The 22,097-nt window shown below is 41.6% G+C and overlaps 1 protein-coding gene across 10 annotated transcripts in view; it reads left to right on the forward strand.

Moving 5' to 3' along the window:
• The first annotated feature begins 4,068 nt into the window (after positions 1-4,068).
• Positions 4,069-22,097, forward strand: part of LOC118678095 (cofilin-2) — a 156,329-nt gene continuing 138,300 nt past the window's right edge. For 6 of the 10 annotated variants that reach the window (XR_004974750.1, XM_036353171.1, XM_036353221.1 and 3 more), the window contains exons 1-3: positions 4,071-4,280; positions 4,735-4,913; positions 21,097-21,375. Coding sequence is in view for 9 of the 10 variants with exons in the window: in XM_036353171.1 (XP_036209064.1) it covers positions 4,801-4,913; positions 21,097-21,375 (392 nt within the window). In the remaining variant the exon portion in view is untranslated. Of the gene's footprint in view, positions 4,281-4,537; positions 4,914-21,096; positions 21,376-22,097 lie in introns of those variants that run through there. The other 4 variants (XM_036353151.1, XM_036353182.1, XM_036353229.1 and 1 more) reach the window with 3 other exon arrangements.

Raw genomic sequence — 22,097 nt, forward strand, 5'->3', positions numbered from 1 at the left:
GAGGTTATGAATGTTTATATGTTTTAAAAACTATTTGTATTTCCTTTTCTTTTTCTCTTGGGTTACTATAATTTATTATTGCTTATATGATAGAAAAATAGGAAATTATATATTAGGGAAATTAGCCCTCTATCAGTGAGTTGCAAATAATTTTCTTCCAGCTTGATATTTGTCTTTCACGTTTGTGGTAGCTTTTGTGATGCAGAAATTTTTATTGTATAGAATTAATTTATGAATTTTGGACTTTGTGCTACATTTAGGCTTTCCCGACTCTTGAGATAATTTTTAAAAAGTCTTCTTGATTTTCTGTAGTACTTTTCTGATTAACAAACATTCTTGATCATCACAAGTTTTAAATTTTTTAGTGCACTGGATCAAGTTCCCTGTTTCAATTTATATCTAAGCTATATTAGCAAATCATCCCATGGAAATATAGAATACTGGTAGTAATAAGGAGCTTGGACTCTCGAGTTGATAATTGGAGTTTTTCTACTTCTGGGCTGTATGACCTTGGGCATGCTACTTAATTAACCTCTCTGAGCCTCAATGGCTTCATCTGTAAAATGGAAATTATAAACAGTACTTAGTTTGTTGTGAGAATTGCATGAGATGATTCATTTAAAGCCCTTAGCATAATGCTTGACAAGCTGAAAGCATTCATTAAATGTGAACTATTACTGTGATAATGATGATGCCCATAGACTCTTCTTTCAACCCTTACCATCCCATAATTCATTACTTTAGTCACAAGGGGTTGAATTTAAAAAATGCAAATCTGCTAACATTACCACTTCTGCATTAATAACTCAGTCTCTTCTAAGCATGTAGTTCTCAACCATGGCAGTACATTAGAATTGTGTGCATAGAATTTTAAACTCCAAACACTTAGGTCCTTATCCCAGAGACTGTTTTAATTGGTCTAGGGTGTGGCTCAAACATTAGTATTTTTCAAAAACCCCTTTGGTAGTTTCAATGGTCATCTAAGTTCTAGAATCACTATCCTAACACTAGGCTAGTGATTTCAGATATGAAATGAAACATATTCATTGCTTCTAAAAAATAATATATAGAAATCTTTTATAGTAAAATGCCATGAATTAGTTAGGAAGACATTAAAAAGAGAACATGGAAGAGTTGAGACAGGTATCAGAGATGTGGAGGAAGAGAGTTTCAAAGTTGAAGGTATTTTTCTTGGAAGAACTTAGGGCAGCTTTACTCTAAATACTTTAATAACTACTACTTAGAGGTAAGGAACATAAAGTGTTTATATTTGTTAAATGTGTTAACTGAAGAATTTAAGATTCTTACTACCCCTATTGCTTTCCCGGATAATTCTCAAAAATAAATTATTTCTAATCATGAGTAATATATCTTATCCCTTTGCACATTTTAGCAGTTTAAGAAGATTTAAAATGGTGTTTTAGCTCACTTATAGATACAGAGTAGGACATAGAAGAAAGTTAGATGTTACTGAATCCAAAGAAAGAGCAGCATAGTCGAGAGACTGGACAAGGAATGAGGAGGCCAAGATCCAAGTTCTGGAGCTTCAGTTACCTCAGCTGCAAAATGAGAAGAGTTCCCTAAGGTTTCTTTCAGCTGTCTCACCAAGTTACCTAAGTAAAGCCTTTCTTTATCAGTCAATAGAATACAGGGAATTTATTCTGGCCCAAGATTTTAAAATTTGTATTTCATAGTCTTGTTTTGTCTTAGCTGTGTAAGGCAGTATACCTTCTCAAATATTAAACTATGTCTTGATGATACTAGATTAATACACGTCCTACCTAACCAGTATATTTACATTTTACATTTAATCAGGGGCCATTGGTGTCTTCATCCAGAGGGGTGACTAATGGAGGGTTGGGGGGTGGGCGGGTGTGCATTTTGAGACTTGCCAGGATACGTTGGAACATGAGCTTTCTGTTGCCCTTCAATGCATGCCCTGTGGATGACTTTCCAGTCCCCCTTCTACATTTTCTTCGAATCCTTTCTACTTCTCTTTTTGTATTACATTACTTGTGATCGTTGGGATTCACAAAATTCTTGTATTGGTTGTCTTTACATTATCTTTTCCCCAGAAGAGTGTACATTTTTTGAGGCAAGGATACATTTATATTATATTCCTTACATGAGCTAGTACAGTGTCTTGGCACATAAAAGGAGTCTGACAAATGTTTAATTGAATTAAGTTGTTAAAAATTATTTCAATTTCATTTTTTCTCTTATCTTTTTGTGTGATAACGTACCTTTCATAATTTGCGTTATAATATTTCAAAAATTTTTACCCTGTGCTATTACACAAAGTCTTATTTCACAACAGTGCCCTTTCTGAATACAGCAATGAACTTTTCACTCTCAAAAGCCTAGAAGTAGTTATTAATAAAGCAAGGAAGTAATCATGATACCAAAATAAAAAAAATAACATATTAGGTAAGCTTTTAATAGTAAGTATGTAGGATAACTTAAAGTGTTATTTTGAGGTAGCTTAGGTATGCTATCAATTTGGTTAAATATTATAAACACATCAAAACTAAACTTTTTAATATGTTAATTGTAAGTTACTAAACTTACATTATTCTGAGTTAACAATGAATATCTATGTATATAACATTAAGTATCACAAACCATTACAATAAATCCTATGTATGTAACTCAGAATTGAGATATTGAAATTTGAGTATAGCAGTAGGGAAATTGAGTATGATAGTATTTTGATGAAGTAGAATAAAATGTTAATATTAATTAGTATAAAAAAATCCAATTGTTTAAAAATCTGTATTTAATACAATAAAATCAACATTATTATTTTTGATCATGGATTTTACAAAATTAACAGCTTATCAAATAGTGAGATACAAGAAATATAAATACTATTTGTTCAGAGAAAATTTCATGTTTTTAGCTTAATAGTTAAGCTGGGAATTTGAATTGTGAGAATGTTTCAATAGTGGTTGAAAATTATCTACCCTCATTGTTCCCCTTTTGAATCTAACTTTGTGGGCTCTTGAGAGAAGTTTAAAAATGGTAACTCTTGAGATTTGGATATACACATTTTCAGCTCCAATGTTCACGTGTACTTAAAAGATGATCCCAAAGAGTTTCTAGAACTATGATCATTTCATAGTATTGGTAATTAGTTGCATCCTTTGTTGAATAACTGTTCTCCAAACTTACTGTCTTTTAAATTAGTTCTTTCATGGTAGCCTACAAATAAGCAACTATCAAGGGCAGTAGCGAAAAAGGCCTTTTAAAACAAAGCTGGCAAACATTTGGAGTTATCTGGAGTTTGGACAATTCTGTTTAATTCAAAAGTCACGTGTTATGTGCACTAAAATTCATTTCAGAAATGAATTTCACAGATATGGGGAAGAGTTGCTTTGGGGGAAATTTCACTAGTAAATCCACGATCTTTAAAACTCTGAGTGAATTAAATATTGACCATTTGCAAACTATCTTCACGGCGTATCCTAGGTATTACTTTCTAAAGGTGTGTTTTTGCAGTTTTAAATATTTGGGGGTCCAGGGGAATGATGACGTTTTCTAGCATACACTTTTTTGGTCTTTTCCTCTGCTAAGTCTTGGAATTGCCCTAAGTATTAAAGAGAACTGCTGTCAAGAAAGGTATTTCCTTTTCAAGATGGACGTTTCACCCAAGCAAAATATTGTTTTAGACAGGAGAATTCTAATTTTGAAGAAGAAACTATCAAAACACTTTTTATTCCTGATTCCTCGTCCCGCGTTTAAAAAATACAAATTAAATCTTAATTGTAATCTTCGCCCATCGTGTAACCGAGCGATGGGGCCAGACTTGAGGGCGAAGGCTTTACTCCGGGAGCGACGTGCGCGTGAACCCCCGGCGCTCTCCCCAGATCTCCGGGCCGATAGTCTCCAACATGGAGGATGCTTCTGATTCTTCGCGAGGGGCTGTTCCATTAATTAATAATGTGGCTCTCCCAGGCTTTCCGCCGTCTCTTCCTGTATCAGTGACAAGCTGCAAAAGTCACCGAGCAGCCAATAAAAAGGTAGCAGCGAGAAGTGCAAGGCTCCTCCCAACAGCTCTTCCTCCTTCGGAGCCGAAAGTCGCTCAGAAACTTCCCGGGAGCTCCGCGAGGCGGGGAAGTGGCGGCGGGACGCGATCCCGCGCGGGGCCAGGCCGTGGCAGCTGAAGCCCCGGCGGCCGGCGGCGCGGCGGGCCGGCGGGAGGCGCCCCCCCGGGAGGTCGGAGCCCCCCGCTCGCGGCCTGGGTCGCGGCGAAGGTGAAGTGTCAGCCGGCGCGCTCGCAGGTGAGGGGCTCGGTGCGCTCGCTCGGGAGCCGGCCGGCCGGCGCGGGCGGGGAGGGCAGGGAGCGCGGGAACAAAGCGGCGGGGGCCGGGGCCGCCCGCGGCGAGCTCCCCTGCGGCGTCGGGCCGGCTGCGCGCCGAGCACGTTGGGAGCCGGCGGCGGGCGGGGAGCCTCGCGGGGGGAGGGGGCCGCCGCCGCCGCTCCCGCACCGCCCGCCCGGGCGGCCGGCCCCATTGTGAGCCGGCAAACCGGCGTGCGGAGGTGGGGCGCGCCGGGAGGGCAGCGGCGGCGGCGGCTCTGCTGGCTCCACGCCGGGGCGGCGACAGCAGCGACCTCGTCTCCGCTGGCAGCCGCGGCGCGTCATTCGCACAAAAGGCGGTCGGGCTCCGCGGCGCGTGGACCGGCCCATGCCGCCGCCGAGCGCGCCCCGGCTGACGGGCTCTCCTTTCCCCCCAGTGCCGATCGGGAAGCGGGGCCGACGCGGGCGGCCGAACCCCGCGGTGAGCCCGCGGGCGGACGGAGATGCCGCTGCTCCACCGAAAGCCGTTTGTGAGACAGAAGCCGCCCGCGGACCTGCGGCCCGACGAGGAAGTTTTCTACTGTAGAGTCACCAACGAAATCTTCCGCCACTACGAGTAAGGACCGAGCGGGTGCGGGAGTCGGGGGGGGTGCCCTCCCCAGCGTCCTTTTGTCTCCCTTTCCTCGCCCTGGACTCCAGGCGGGGAGACGTGAAAGTGCCAGGTGGCCCGGGCCGCGTTTCTCGGCTCCCCGAGCCCGACCCGGTGACGTCGCGGGGCCCCGGGCGGCCCGACCCGAGGCGGGCGGCGGGTCCGGGGGCAGCGGGCGGAGCCGGGAAGGCCGGGGTCCGCGGCCGGTCGTGCGGGCGGCTGCTTCGCCGGGGCTGCCCCCCGGCCGGGCGGCGGAAACTCCCCGCCTAGCCCCTCCCCTCCCCGCCGCGGCCACACGCGCACTCCGGGGCCAGTTCCGGGATCCCCGCCCGGCAGCGAGGGGATCCCCGCTCGGGTCAGTGGCACGGGGCCGCGCGGTTCCCGGGCCCGGAGAGGGAATCCCCACCCCTGGGGGCCGGAAACGGCCGCGCTGGGCGTCGTTTTCTGCGACCCGAGCGGAGCCTGACATTGAGCCGCCCGGGATAGGGGCGGGAGGGAGCGGGGCGCGAGTCCGGGAAGGAGCGGGCTCGCCGGGGGCCGCGGGGCCGGGACCGAACGGTCCCCCGGGGCCCCGGTGTCGGGGCGGCTAGGCCTCGGAGTGGGCGCCACGAGCCGTGCGCTGTCACCGCCTCTTCTTGGTGACTAACTCCGGGCCCCGGGGAACTCAGCGTCTCCGCCCCCGGGAGACGGGTGAGGAAGAAGTCGGGGCTGGGAGGGGGAAGAGGAGGGGGAGGGAGCCAGGCCCTGGGCGCCCCAGTTTTCACTTTCGCACAGCCCCGGGGCCGCCGGAGCGTCAGGGGAGGGAGGAGGGCAGGACAAGTTCAACAGCAGCCGCCGCCGGCCTCTCTGGCCCCCCGCGCATGTGGCTGCCTGACATGTGCCACTCGCTATTGTTTTGATAAGAATCCGGAGCTGCTGCCTGTGTAGCTTCATCCCCTACGTTTTCAGTCCTTCTCCTGGTTCATTTATCCCAAGAGATCCCTTGATCTTGTTACACCAAACAGCGAAGTGCTTTACAGATCTTTGTTTAAACACAGAATCACCAAGTGAGACTCTGAATTGATCAATCACGAAAACAGCCTAATTCTCCCTTTTCTTATGCTCTATCCTCTCCGCTCAGAAGGAATCCTTTGTGGCTTAGAAACCAAGGGTTCCAGCAACCAAATAAATGGTGTGTAAGACGCACCTTTTCTGAGTAGGGGGCTTGATCCAGGGAAGGACTTGAGTCAAATTGCACCTGTCTGAGAAATGAGTGCGGAGTGAAGTTAGCAAAGGCATTTCCTTTGAGCCTTTTTCTTCAGCTCCACAGAAAGAATTACACATAAGTATGTTAGATCTAGAGAAGTTTTTCAGCAGACAGTACTTTTTAATAGGAGTGCACATCTTACTCTGCTCCTGTACAGACTTGTTTTGTTACTTGTAACTATTTTAAGTGAACTTGGATTAGGTAACTTGACAAGGATGATGCCTCATTTTTCATAGTTTTAAGTTAAAATCCTTGGTAATAATTCCAATATTTTTTTAAAAATCGTACTTAAGAATGACAACAAAATAGGAAAGGGGCTTAGATTTCAAACTGTTCTCTCCTTTGATATAAGTGATAACTTTTTAAGAAGGTCTCACTTTATCAGGGATACTGCACATGGATGTTATCTTTTTAAATCAAACACTTTTCATATACTTTGGTTCTTTTTTTAAAATAACATTTTATTGATTTTTTACAGAGAGGAAGGGAGAGGGATAGAGAGTTAGAAACATCAATGAGAAACATTGATCAGCTGCCTCCTGCACACTCCCTACTGGGGATGTGCCCGCAACCAAGGTACATGCCCTTGACCGGAATCGAACCTGGGACCCTTCAGTCTGCAGTCCCACGCTCTATCCACTGAGCCAAACCGGTTCGGGCTATACTTTGGTTCTTGATAATTTACTATTCATGGAGAAATTTGAAATAACAAAATAAAGGAAGAGACTTTTGTTATTCCGAATGTACTACTTTCCATTAATAAAAAACTGTGTCCTTTGTAGCCTTATGACATTAAATTTAAAAAAACACACACACTAGTTTTTTGTTGTTTCCTTTGTGCTGATATGTTTGGGTTTTGGGAAATTACAAGCAGATCAGGAGATGCAATTGGCTTGGGAGCAAAGATTAAATCATTTACCCTGAACAAAGCAGAGCTACTGCTGTTCTTAGGTATTCATCTTTAGAACTTTGAATTGGCAAAACTGGAATAATTTAATAATTTAATAATTTAAATTTTGGACTACTTTATCTTTTTCTTAGATGATTTTCAAAAATATATTCACAGTGGATGGTATATAGTAATGTGACCCTTGGCTGGAAAAACTATGAAGGAAACCTCTGTTTCACTCATTCATTAAATCACCAATTGGTTTATGTGAATTTGTTTGAAGATTCCTTAAGTGCATTCTCTTGAATTTATTTTATATTTGTCCAGTATGCTCACCTATTTGCTCAGGTTTTGGATTTCTTGAATATAACTTTCTCTGTTTCAATCAGTCTCAAAGAGATCTTCTATACTGTCTCACCTTGTTCATTCCTCAACACAATGCAAAATAACTTTTTCCTCTAACTCTGGTTAGTAGAGGTTGCTAGTGACTTTTTGATTGCCAAATAGTTTTCTGTCTTTATCTTACTTGATATTATAGTCTAACACTTCCTCCTTTGGCTTTCTAGGCAGCTGTGGCCAACCCCTTCATTTTTATCTAGTGTGATGCCTATTATTGTACTGTAATGTAATGTATTTGTTGCCTCACATTTTCTCTTTACCTAGTCCCTGAATTCTTTGAGAAAGAGACTATGACCAGGATAGATATTTAATGGTTATACAATGCAAACTGCTTTATGTTGTTTATTTGAACTACATATTCTCTAATTGTTAATCCTTGTTTGACTAGCTTTCCATAAGTAAAGAAGACTTGTTAAAAATAGCACATTGTCTTGGCCGGTGGCTCGGTGGTTAGAGCATTAGCCTGAGGGCTAAAGGGCCTTGGTTTCGATTCATGTACCTCAGTTGCAGGCTCAATGCAGGAGGCAGCTAATTGATGTGTCACTCTCACATTGATGTTCCCCCTCTCTGTCTCTTCTCCTCCTTTCCACTTTCTCTAAAAATCAATGGAAAAAATATCCTCGGTAAGGATGAACCAAAAAAAAAGTAGCACATTAACCATAGGTAAATGCATAAGCTAAAGTGCAAAAGAATGAAATTGAACTACTATTTTGCAATATACAGAAAAATTAACTCAAAATGGATTTAAGGCTTGAACATAAGAACTGAAGCCATAAAACTCCTAGAAGAAAACATAGTTGGTAAGTTCCTTGACATCAGTCTTAAGGATAATTTTTTAAATCTGACATCAAAAGCACAAATAACAAAAGGAAAAATAAAAAGTGGAACTACATCAAACTAAAAAGCTTCTGCACAGCAAAGGTAACCATCAACAAAATGAAAAGGCAACCTACTGAATGGGAGAAAGTATTTGCAAGTCATATATCTGATAGCAGTTAATATCCAAAATATATAAAGAACTCATACAACACAATACCGAAAAACCATACAACCTAATTTAAAAATGGGCATAAGATGTGAATAGATATTTTTGCAAAGAAGACAAACCAGTGAGCAACAAGTAATGAAGAGGTGCTCTACATCATAAGTAATCAGGGAAATGCAAATCAGAACCTTGATGATTATCACCTAATACCTGTTAGAATACCTATTATCAAAAAGACTAGAATAACAACTGTTGTTGAGGATGTAGAGAAAAGGGAGCCCTTGTGCACTCTTGGGGAGAATGTCAGTTGGTGCAGCCACTATGGAAAACAGTACCATATGGTCCAGCAATTCCATTTCTGAGTATTTATGCAAAGAAAATGAAAACATTAATTTGAAAAAATAAGCTTCCCCATGTCCATTGAAGTATTTACAATAACCTGGATATGCAAACAGCCTAACTGTCCATTGATGATATACTGGGATAGCTTTTCTCACCAGGTGATCTTTCATCCTCAGAAGGCTAATCTGGGCTTCTTCACTTGCTGGTCTCAGGGTTCCAAGAGAGTGAGAGCAGAAGTCTCTCAATGTCATCTCTTTTTGTGTTGGTCAAAGTCAATATCAAGGCCAGCTCAGATTTACGGGTTGGTAAAATAGACTCTACCTCTTATAAAAAGAATGTCTAAGTCATATTTCTAAGGAGACCACACACCTTCAACCCTCTTTACAAACAGTGTAAGCAGTTGATAGGATTTTATGCTTAGGTCATCCTGATTAGATTTTGGGGTATTTCCTGATAGTAGTTCTTCCTATGCCCCTTCCCAGGGCCAAACTTTCTCTTCAAAGATTTTCAAGTCTTATGTGTTCCTCTGATGTTGTTCCTCTATTATACTAGTTACTAGAGGCCCGGTGCAGGAAATTCGTGCACAGGTGCAGTCCCTAGGCCTGGCTGGCAATCAAAGTGCCAGTGTCTGGTGTGGAAGGGTAGGTCCCAGCTGACCTCTGGGCCCTGGGCAGCACCTGGGCTCCCTTGCACCCCCCTCCGTCTGAGTCATCAGGCTCCCACCTGGCTCCCTCAGTGTCTGGGAGCCGGGCGGCAACCCCGCCCCCTGCCACCGCCATTGGTCGCCATCTGTGGGGTGATCAGGCCCGCTCACCTTCTCCATCATCCCGCCACAGTCCTGCTCTCATTGGGGCCAGCAGCGCCTCCACTGCCACCCACTGCTGCATCACCAATGCCCACCATGTTCTGCACTGCCTCCTGGTGGTCAGCGCGTGTCATAGTGAGCGGTTGAACTCCCAGTCGAACTCCTGGTTGAGGGGGCAATTTGCATATTAGGCTTTTATTATATAGGACTAGGAGCCTAGTGCACGAATTCGTGCACCTTGGAAGGAACTGTGGGCCGCGAGGCTGCAGTGGGCACAGGGGTGGGTCTTGGCCCATCCTCTGCACCCCAGCCCGGGCCCTCCTGCCGTGGCCCCAGTCCCTTATCTGCCAGCAGCCCCACTCCTGCCGCTGCTGCTCCCATGCGCTGATGGCACTGGCCCCACTCACACCCACTGACAGCGCAGAGCGATTGGGGCTGGCACTGTCAGGTGCGAGCAGAGGGTGCGAGCAGTGGCTGCTGCCCCGATTGCCCCTCAGGAGCAGGGGGAGGTGGAGAAGCCCTTGGGTGATCAGGACTGCCAGCTGCTGCTCACACCTGCTGATGGCGCCGAGCGATCAGGACTGGCACCGGCAGTGGGTGCAGACAGTGGCTCCGGTGGCAGGTGCGGGTGTGAGTGGTGCCATCGCTGGCAACGGGTGCAAGAGGCAGCTGCTGGCTCCGATCACCCCTCAGGAGCAAGGGGAGGTGGAGAAACCCAAGGCAGAAGGTGCAAGCACCCAGCAGGACCATGGCGCATGGGAGCAAAGAATTTTCAGTGACCAGCGCCCCGCCTTGGCCTGGAGACCCCCTCACCTGCTCCACCATCCCACCACGGCCAATGCCCACCATGTTCTGCACGTGCCCCCTGCTGGTCAGCACACGTCATAGCAACCGGTTGTTCGGTTGTTCCACTGTTTGGTCTATTTGCATATTAGGGTTTTATATAGAGAGAGATTTCCTATGTATTCTTCTGGGACCTCTCTGCAAATACAGTACCTGAGCAATAAGAAATTGATACAGTTACTGAGTGTGCATATAATATGCATGTAGTACATATAGTATTATATATTATTTAATTTTCATATTGACTGTTCATGAAAGATATCCTCATTTTACAGAAGGGGAACCAGGTTTAGCAAGTTGTATAACTTACCCAAATTCACATTCTACAAGTGGTAAAGCTGAGATTCAGATACTTTCCTCTCTCCTTCCCATTCATGTGTACTTTCTCTGTCTAAATACACAAAAACAAATGACTGCCAGTAAGAATACATTTACTTATTCTTTTTAAATTTAATTTTACTTTTTCTACTGCCATTTACCCCCTCTATGTCTTCTTCCACCTCCACCCACCCCCTTCCCACCTCCACAGTCACCACACTTGTCCATGTCATGAGTTCTCTCTCTTTTTTTTTCTTTTTTGTTCAATCTATCTACCCTCCCCTGAACACCACCCCACACCAGAGCTGTCTGCCTGCTTTCTACCTATGAGTCTGTCTCTATTCTGTTTGGTAGTTCAGTTTGTTCATTAAATTCCATATATGAGTGAAACCAAATGGTACTTATCTTTCTCTGCATTTTTTTATTCTTTTTAAAAAATTTTTTTTTATTGATTTCAGAGAGGAAGGGGAAGAGGTAGAGAGAGAGAGAAACATCAATGATGAGAGAGAATCATTGATCTGCTGCCTTCTGCACACTTCCTACTGAGGATCGAGCCTGCAACCTGGGCATGTGCCCTTGATCAGAATCGAACCCGGGACCCTTCAGTTCTCAGGCCGACGCTCTACCCACTGAGCCAAACCAGCTAGGGCCATTTGTTTATTCTTGACACTATAATTTGATGAGTTTTTGGAGATGCTGAGATGATTTTTCCCTGCAATGAGAAATTAATGTATGTCTACAACACAGCATAAATCACATATGTGCTATGGGAGTCAGTAATGGTAGTATAGAAAATTGAGCTGATAACTGCTGTGAAGTTGAGGAGACCCCCCCAAATTGGAGATATCCCAGTTGGGTCCTGAGAGATGAAGCTGTCAAGACACAGAATGAGGAAAAGGGCATTCTAGGCAGAGAATGCTCTAAAAATACTTTTTAAGCAGAGAAAATGATATAAGGCACAGAAATGTGAATTTGTAGTTTGGTTGAAATTTGCCTTTTTCATATTCATTATTGTTAAGCTAGGAAATTTATTAAGCTTTTATAAAGTTCCACTTGTTGATTTTTATGTAAGTTTTTAGTCTCTAGATTTTAAAAATCTACACTGCTAATCCTCACCTTGGTGTCCATCTGCAGATTTTAGGAGCCTGCCTTGTATGTCATCATTAACTAGGTCTGTCTGATAACACTAAGTGCAAAAGTAATCTTTCATTAAAGTTTTTTTAAAACTAAGCTTTATATTTTTAATTAGTCATACTTTCCCCCTGACCATTCATAGTAAATGTAATAAATATAATTTTCAGCCCAGCGTTCATGACTCAGTGGTTGAGTGTGGACTTGTGGACCTGTGAACCAAGAGGTCACGGTTTGATTCCTGGTTAGAGCATGGGCTTGTCCCCAGTTGGGGGCAGGTGTGTAGGAGGCAGCCAACCAATGATTCTCTCTCATCATTGATGTTTCTATCTCTCTCCCTCTCCATTCCTCTCTGAAATCAATAAAAATATATTTTATAAAGTAAATGTAATTTTCATCTAAGCTGGAATTTCTCTATATCTATACTAATAAAAGGGTAGTATACTAATTAGAATGGGAGACCTTCCGGGAGATCTTCTGGATATCCTTCCAGACAAAGCCATGGTGGCGGGGCCGAGGCAGAGGAGGTTAGGGGCGATCAGGCCAGGAGGGGAGGGCAGTTGGGGGTGATCAGGCTGGCGGGGTGGGGGTCAGTTGGGGCTAGCAGGCTGACGGGGTGGGGGGCAGTTGGGGGCAAGCAGGCTGGCAGGAGGGGCAGTTGGCGATCAGGCTGATGAGGGGGCAGTTGGGGGCAATCAGGCCAGTGGGGGGGGGCAGTTGGGGGCAATTAAGCCAGTGAGGGGGGGCATTTGGGGGCGAACAGGCTGGCGGGGGGGCAGTTGGGGGTGATCAGGCCAGCAAGGGGGGGTAGTTGGGGGCAAGAAGGCTAGCTGGGGGGCAGTTGGGGGCAAGCAGGCTGGCGGGGGGGCAATTGGGGGTGATCAGGCCAGCAGGGGGGGCAGTTGGGGGCAAGAAGGCTGGTGCGGGGGGCGGAGCGCAGTTGGGGATGAGCAGACCGGCATGCAGAGTGGTTAGGGTCGATCAGGCAGGCAGGCGAGCAGTTAGGAGCCAGTGGTCCCAGATTGCGAGAGGGATTGGGCCTAAACTGGCAGTTGGACATACCCCAAGGGGTCCCAGATTACAGAGGGTGCAGGCTGGGCCGAGGGACAACCCCCATGCCCCCCCACCCCCATGCATGAATTTCATGCACCGGGCCACTAGTTGTATAACATAAGGCATGTGAAATCTACCATCCCCAGGATTGTTTGATCTGTTTTTGTAACTCAGTCAGTAAAGGAAATTGTTAGAACAATATATGCTGTCTTCTAGCAATTACTATTTTTCTAAGTTTAGAAGCCATACTTTCTTGTCTGGCTGTACCATATGCTGTTTAAGTCAGGAATTATGTTAATTTTTATCCTATGGCTGCATTTCTCAGTTATACTAATTACTTTGTGGATAGGGGAGTTTATGTCCCTTGGATCTTTTCTGCATTATTGTCCAGATACCTAGTAATTTAACAGTATGTTGCTCTTTGTTCCTTAGTTTGTTCACCAGAGAGTTGGTTGATTTTATATTAGACATGTGTTCTTACCAGTAATGGACCTGGTAACTCAAAAACAATTTTTTGTTAAGAAAAAATGGTAAAGAGCACAGGTCATCAAATTTTTTCTTAAAGGGCCAGATAATCAATATTTTAGGGTTTGCAGGCCACAGGGTGTCTGTTGCACCTAACTCAACTCTCAGATTATATGTGAGAAAGCAGTCAGACAATACCTGAAGGTGTGGGTGTGGTTGTGATCCAGTAAAAATGCAAAAACAGGTGGAAGGCTAGATTTGGCCTCTTGGCCAGTGATATGCCAGTTTCTGGTAAAGAAGATTGTTGAAGGAATATAGTAATAAATTAGAGACATAATAATCTGCACTAGCCTAAAAATATATTGTGTCAAACAGTACTCTGTATTTTATAAATTTTTGATCATAATAGCAAAATGTGCTTCTTGTAAAACTTTCATTTTATAATATAGAAATTGAACAGGCACTGTAACCTACACCCTAGAGCAGTGGTTCTCAACCTTCTGGCCCTTTAAATACAGTTCCTCATGTTGTGACCCAACCATAAAATTATTTTCGTTGCTACTTCATAACTGTAATGTTGCTACTTCATAACTGTAATGTTGCTACTGTTATGAATCGTAATGTGAATATCTGATATGCAGGATGGTCTTAGGCGACCCCTGTGAAAGGGTCGTTTGACCACCAAAGGGGTCGCGACCCACAGGTTGAGAACCACTGCAGAGTTTAGTACTATTAACAAAATCTTACAGATTTGAATGTATATGATAAATGGGTGAAGAGCAGAATTGCAGAAGTGGGAGAAAGTGAAGGTATGTAATGTTAGAGATGTAATGTTAGAGATGGGACCTTGCTGGTAAGGGGTGATGAATAGGAAAAATAGCCCTTGGGCTTTTTACCCCTTGCATTAAAATTGCCACTGTGGTGGTAATGTGCCCTGCCTCCCTCCGCCTGAGGGTAGATCTTTGTGCACAGCAGTATTGTAATGTAACAACAACTTTGTAGGTAGACACAAAGGAGGCAAATAGTACAAACACTTTGCAGGAGGTGGTGGAAATCTGGTGTAGAAGGACAACTGTACATCACTGGTTACTGACTACCCAATTTTTCTGCTTGGTGACACATATAGTAGAGATTTCTGGCACTTGTGCCATCACTCTCCTTGTTATTTTGAACAGTGTTAACAAATGTAAATATATTTATTGCAGCTCACTGTAAAGTCTGTCCCCCTGCAATGGCACCAAATACCGATATACCAAGTACCTCAGGCTTCCAAATACTGACCTGCTATTGCTGTCCAATATAGGAGCCAGTACTTGGTTAGTAAGAATTTGAAATGTGTCAAAATAAAGAAGTGTAATAAGTGTACGATACATACTAGATTTTGAAGACCTAGTACCCCCAAAATATAAAAATAATTCAATATTGATTACATATTGAAATGAAAGTATTTTGGGATATATTGTGTTAAATAAAATAGAAAATTAATTTCATTAGTGTTTCTTTAAAAAAAATTTTTAATGTAGCCACTAGAAAATTTTAAGTTATATGTGTGGCTGGTGTTCTATTTCTGTTAGCACTGTTTTAGAGACTAGTTAATATGCAAGGTACCTAGATTTAAAGTTTGTTTTTCTTAAATAGTACCATAGTTTAAATAATAGTTTAGATTATTAGAAGTATACCTCACGTAATATATATGTGCTAACCATGTGATGGCTTGGGAAGCTAAGTCTTACAGATATGTTTGTTTCTATAGAAAAAAGAAATTAAACCTATGAAGTTGTCTAAGTACATTACAGTTTTAGGCAGTAAAACAAATACGACCTCTTTCAAGATCCATTCATTCCTTTTATTCTATACCAGTGGTCGGCAAACTCATTAGTCAACAGAGCCAAATATCAATAGTACAACGACTGAAATTTCTTTTGAGAGCCCAATTTTTTAAACTTAAACTATATAGGTAGATACATTGTTATTAACTTAATTAGGGTACTCCTAAGCTGGCCTTTGCTAAAAACGTCCTTAATCTGATTGCGGTACGTTCGCTGAGGCCGACCCCTTCCAGCTTTCCCATCCACACTTGTCTTGTATACTTGTTTCGTCTACCTCCTTTCGTTCATCCTCTCTATATGTCCAAACCATCTCAACATACCTTTCTCAGTCCTCGACACTACATCTTCTTTCCCTCCACAATATTCCCTAAAATTAACTTAATAAACTTTACTTAAAGTTTTAAGTCTTAGTTAAACTAGAGGTACATTGAATAAAACTTGATATCATACTTAACAACGATATTATTTATTGATAAAATTAAATTCCTTACAATTTTCCTTACAATATCCATAAAATTAAATCATGACAATGACTGACAAACACTAATGTGAACAATGGCCTTGCATCTCCTTGGAAAGTTTGGGTAAGTCAGGTTTGTATGTTGTTTTTAATTTTAGGCACGATTCCGGGTTCTCATCGATAAGTCGACTTCTCAGTTTACTCTTGATAAGGTTCATGCTTGAAAATGATTGTTCACATAAATATGTAGACCTGCATAAGGAAAGAACAGCAAACGCTAGTTTTTCCAGTTGATTATATGAGTCAGGAATACTATTCCAGGTGTTAAAAATCAACATATCTTCCTTCTCCAGGTCTTTCAAAGCAGACCACTTGTGCTGTGAACTAAGTTCACATTTGTTTTTCTCCAATATTTCTATATCAGCACAAAGACGTTCAGATTTCGAGTTCTTTGTTTTTTAAATCCAGCAATTGCATTTCAAAGTTGCCAATGTCAATATTAAAGGGAGAAGAATTTAATTCTGTTACAGTAGCATTGAGAGGTTTTTTAACAAAGGCTAACGTCGCTTTGCTCTTTCTAAATTCCTGAAACCTGTTGAGAAAAGCTTCCCTCATATTTAAAAGTGTTGTTTTGAAATAGCAAATGTCAGTATCAGAATTATTTTCTTGGCGACGTTTCAACAGGCTTGGAAAGTGAATCAAAGTTTCTCTTTCAAAATCTTGAACAAAAAGAGATAATTTGTTTTTGAATGAAATAACTTCTTCTAACATCGAAAAACTGTGTTTCCTTTCCCCTGTAGTTTATGATTAAGCTGATTTAGATGAGATGTAACGTCTACCATGAAATAAAATTTTTGGATCCACTGATCGTTCATTAGTTCTGGATAGTGAACACCCTTCTCAAGGAGAAATGCTTTAATTTCTCTTAATAAGGAAGCAAAACGTTTCAAAACGTTTCCTCTTGATAACCAACGTACCTTGTTATGCAGCAGAAGATCTGCATGCTCACTCTCCATTTCAACTAAAAATTCTTTAAATTGGTGATGATTAAGAGCTTTAGCTATAATGGAGTTGATAATCTTAATCACCAATTCCATAACTTTGCAAAATTCTTCTGGAAATGTCTGCGCACAAAGCGCTTCTTGATGAATGATGCAATGGTAAGTAAGTATCTCGTGATTAATTTTTTCTTTCAAAATAGCAACAAACCCGTTCCTTACGCTGGTCATACTTTTCGACCCGTCTGTTGAAATTGAGACAGTTTTATCGAGTGGAATATGATGTTTTTCAATGCACTCAATTACAGCATTTGCTATATCCTCTCCACGTGTTTGACCTTTGAGTGGCAATAATCCTAAAAATTCTTCTTTAGGACCTGTAGATGAAATAAATTGTACAAAAAGTGAAACTTGCGCTGTATCATTTATGTCACAAGACTCGTCAACTGCTATTGATAAAGCTGAAACCAATTTAACACCTTTCATACTGCTCACGAGTTTTCTCATGTTTCGCGCTCCATCTGTTATGGACCTTAGATGTCACACACTGTCTTGTCCACATCGAATGAAGCGATCTCATTGGTGGAAACCATGCAGGTCAATCTACGAAAAACTATATAATTGCACCAACCCATAAAGCATTGCAGTTACATTGTATTTTGGTCATTCGAATAGTCTTCGTCTTCAAGTTCCTGGCGCTTTTAGAAAATGTTTTACGCAGTACCATACGTTAAAAAAGTACTAGGAACTTTAATTGTTTAGTTGTTTTTGTAAATAAAAATGTTATAATTATTGAAAAACAACACCTGAAGTGCATTATGATCTGTAGTTATGATGATTTAAATAACGTGCAGTTTGCCCAAAAACGTGCGGTCCCTGGCGTATGTCTTAGAGATTTCTATACGATACGAAATGTGTTAAGATCTTCGACTTGCTGGTTGGTTATATTCGAAGACATTTTGACTGTTGTATCTTTCACTGTTTTAGCAGACAATGGTAACTCTTTAATTTTTTTTAGAATATCTGCTTTGTTCCTAAAATCCCGAAATAGCTCTTCGGATGCATTTATAAAACAACTTTTTATGTATTCGCCGTCTGTATATGGTTTTCCTCTCTTAGCAGTCTCTTGACTAACCACAAAACTTGCAATATTAACATTGTTGGAAGATTGCATCCAGTAATTAAATACAGAACTTGATTTTTCTTGACTCTTCTGAAGTTCCTCAACTGCTTTCTTCCTTGCATCACCGACAGGCTATTTAGTACTAAATGACACGTGTTTAGTTGTAAAGTGTCTCTCCAAATTTGATTTGTTATGCGCCAATTTTTCCTGACAAATAAGACAGGTCAGAAGGCCATTTAATTTTTGAATAAACGCGAAAGTCTTGGTCCATTCAACTTTAAATTCACGGTTTTCATCTTCCGGTTTTCTTTGCTTCTTTGTAGCCATGTCAAACAGGGCACCTAAAAAAATGTTTCATTTTATAATAATAAAGCCACCAACACAAAATAATTACAATTCTTAAATTGATGAACAAAATACCTGTAGGATTTGCAGCTGGTTGGAACAATACAGGTAACTTTATGCTTTGATAGGTACTTTTGTTACCCGCACGCGATTTGCGGACTCTACTAGCACTAATCACTGCACATGAGACTGCTGACTGACTGGCTCACGCAACTCGTGCATGAATCGCGTGCGCGCCTCCCTCTTGCTGCGTATCCCGCGGCCCCCCTGCGCCGCATCTCCCGTCGCCCGACCGACCAACACCCCCCACTTCCAAACCACTTCTTCAAACTAGAGCCAGCCGTGGGCAAACTATGGCCCGCGGGCTGGATCCGGCCTGTTTGAAATGAATAAAACTAAAAAAAAAAAGACCGTACCCTTTCATGTAATGATGTTTACTTTGAATTTATATTAGTTCACACAAACACTCCGTCCATGCTTTTGTTCCGGCCCTCCGGTCCAGTTTAAGAACCCATTGTGGCCCTCGAGTCAAAAAGTTTGCCCACCCCTGAAGACTCACCCAGGCTGAAAACCGACTTCTGCGCATGGGCCACGAAGTTTCAATCGCACTGTACATGCGCGCCCACAGGTGGCATTTTGTGGAAGAGCCACACTCAAGGGGCCAAAGAGCCGCATGTGGCTCGCGAGCTGCGGTTTGCCGACCACTGTTCTATACCATTGATACCCATCTATTGGATGTGTCTGTTACCTCTCTCTAAGCTGATATTACTTACCTGGCATAGATTTTCTTGCTTATAAGAACCAGATTATATTCCTTTTTTCTCTTTGACATTTCTTACTTCAACTCTGTTTCCTTTACAACCCTAACTCTTTAATGCCACTTCCTTCTAGTTTTTCCTGATCTTTTTTGCCTGCCTCTCCTTTCCTTCCTCTGAATTCCCAAAGGATATCTGTCTCTGTATTATAAAGGTAGGCATTCTGTACTTTGTATTTTAATGATAGACATCCATTATCTCCTCTACTAAAGCCAAGTCATGTAACTTGGCTTATGTATGCTATCTCTTTAGATCTCATTTATGTTAAAGTATGAGTAGTTTCTCTTTATTTCCATGTACTTCATTTTTGTTGTTGTTGTTCTATAGACAAATATACAAATGAAAGTACCTTAATGGAAAATTACCCCAAATCTTGGAGATCAGACTACTACAGGGATAACCTAAATAGATTTACTCACTAGGAAGTAAACATATACTTTTTAGAATGATGGGAGGAGGAAAGAGGGATTTCAAGAAGGAGAAAAAGTTAAAGAATAGTGAATTATATCGGCTACATGTAATTATTGCAAAGAAGACCAGAGTATGGGGGAGGGCGCAGAATATGAATGTCTTACCATTTAGAGGCAACCACTGTTAACCCTATTGCATATGTCTGGCCTTTTCTATTTGAAAATATGTTTGTTATAGCCCTGGCTTATGTGGCTCAGTTAGCTGGACGTCCTCCTATGCACTGAAAGGTTGCCGTTTGATTCCTGATCAGGGCACATGCCCGGGTTACAGGCTCGATCCCTCATAGAGGGCACTTTCACATAGATGTTTCTCTCTCTCTCCTCCTTTCCTCTTAAAAAAAATCAATAAAATTTTTTTAAAAAGGAAATATCTTTATTATTAAAATAATACAAGTACATACTTCTTATAAAAATTCAAACAGTGTAGAAATATTTAGAATTAACAAATTTTCCTTTTTCTTCTCAGTTCCTCCCTTTCTCCATAGGAAACATCTGTTTATAGTATTTGTATAAATACAAACCCTCTTGTTATTATAATCAGTGTATATGGGATTGTGTTATTCACTAATTTGATTTTTTTCTACTTAGAATATACGAAAAATCTTTCCAAATTGTAGACCTCTTGCATTTTAAAAGTGACAGGATAGAATTTTTTTAAAGAAATGCCCATATTAAAAAATTCCAATAGTGCAAAAAAGGATTGAGTAGAATGGTCATCCAGTCCCATGCCTATTACCTTAATTTTTGTATATTGTTTCAGGAATATTTTATGCTTTTTTAGGTTCTCTTTCTTTTTCTTCCTTTCTTTCCTTTTTTTTTTTATTTTTAACACAAATGGGATCATATTGTCATATATAGAAAAACCTGAACATTTTTCCCTATTAACATATTATTTAAGAACTGTTCTTATACTGTGTAATGACTATTTTTCATCATATGATGTACTATAATTTACTTAACCTTTCTCTGGTTATTAGATGCTTACATTTCAGTTTTTCACTATTATGTTAAAGCCTTTTAAATTCATGGTTAAGCCCTAGCCAGTTTGGCTCAGTGGATAGAGCATCAGCCTGCGTACGGAAAGGTCCCATGTTCGATTCCAGTCAAGGGCATATGCTCGGGTTGTGGCTTGATCCCCAGTAAGGGGCGTGCAGGAGTAAGCCAATCAATAATTCTCTCTCATCATTGATGTTTCTGTCTCTCTCTTCCTCTCCCTTCCTCTCTGAAATCAACAACAGTATATTAAAAAATCCATAGTTAAAAAATAAAATTCGTAGTTAAGTGCTTGAATTCACTCCAGTGTTTGGATTGCTTTGGAGCAAAAGCTTAAAATTAGAAGAATGAAAAGGAAAGGTTGAGTTTATTTTCAGTTGCACTTTGAGTTTCAAAAACTAATGGAAATCAAAGTCCAATTTTGGCTGAATGTACTTTTAAATTGCAAAATATAAATATCTAGTTTATTATACTTTTTCTCAGGTTTATATTAATGTGTAAGCTGTCCAGTTACTAAACCCTTGTTTGAGTTCTATGATTCTATGTAAGTTTTTGCAATAGAAGCACAATTATTTATCAGCATTTAATGTAAAATTTGTGAAATGATAGGTAATAGATTTTTATTTTTGTTTTTTAATCAGTGACTTTTTTGAACGAACCATTCTGTGCAACAGTCTTGTGTGGAGTTGTGCTGTGACGGGTAGACCTGGACTGACCTATCAGGAAGCACTTGAGTCAGAAAAAAGAGCAAGACAGAATCTTCAGAGTTTTCCAGAACCACTAATTATTCCAGTTTTATACTTGACCAACCTTACCCATCGTTCACGCTTACATGAAATTTGTGATGATATTTTTGCATATGTCAAGGATCGATATTTTGTCGAAGAAACTGTGGAAGTCATTAGGAACAATGGTGCAAGGTAAAGTACTTTTAATTTTTTTTTGATCTACAGACACCCCCATTGCTTAAAATCCAAGATACACAAAAGGCTGAAATGAAGAAAGCTTCCCTTTTACTATCCTCCAGCTACCCTGTTACCCTTCCCACAGAGCTCTAGTGTTAGTTTCTTATGTATTTTTCTAAAGCTAATATTTATGTAGACCACCAAAAACACGCATAGGAAGGTGCACGCGCATGTGCGCGTGTACACACACACACACACACACACACACACACAATCTCCTGCCCACTTTAATACAAAAGGTAACACACTATACTGTATCTTTCATCTTGATTTTAATGAATAATTGGATACTTTTTTAACTTAATTGTAGAAGCAACAAATGGTAAAAATTAAAGAATTTTTCATGTCTAGAAAAAGTTATATCTTTAGCCCCAGCTGGTTTGGCTCAGTGGATATCGTGTTGGCCTGTGGACTGAAGGGTGCCAGGTTTGATTCCAGTCAAGGGCACATGCCCGGGTTAAAGGCTCGATCCCCAGTAGGGGGTATGCAGGGGGCAGCTGATCAGTGATTCTCTTTCATCACTGATGTTTTTATCTCTCTCTCCCTCTCCCTTCCTCTCTGAAATGAATAAATAAATAAATGTTATATCTTTATTTTGGGGGGAGAGATTAACATGTCACCAGTAACCTCACCAAGAACATACCCTTTTAAAAACAAATCAAATTATAAATACTGTT

Source organism: Myotis myotis, unplaced genomic scaffold, assembly GCF_014108235.1.
Source record: "Myotis myotis isolate mMyoMyo1 unplaced genomic scaffold, mMyoMyo1.p scaffold_m19_p_1, whole genome shotgun sequence".
In the NCBI taxonomy this organism is placed as follows: Eukaryota; Metazoa; Chordata; class Mammalia; order Chiroptera; family Vespertilionidae; genus Myotis; species Myotis myotis.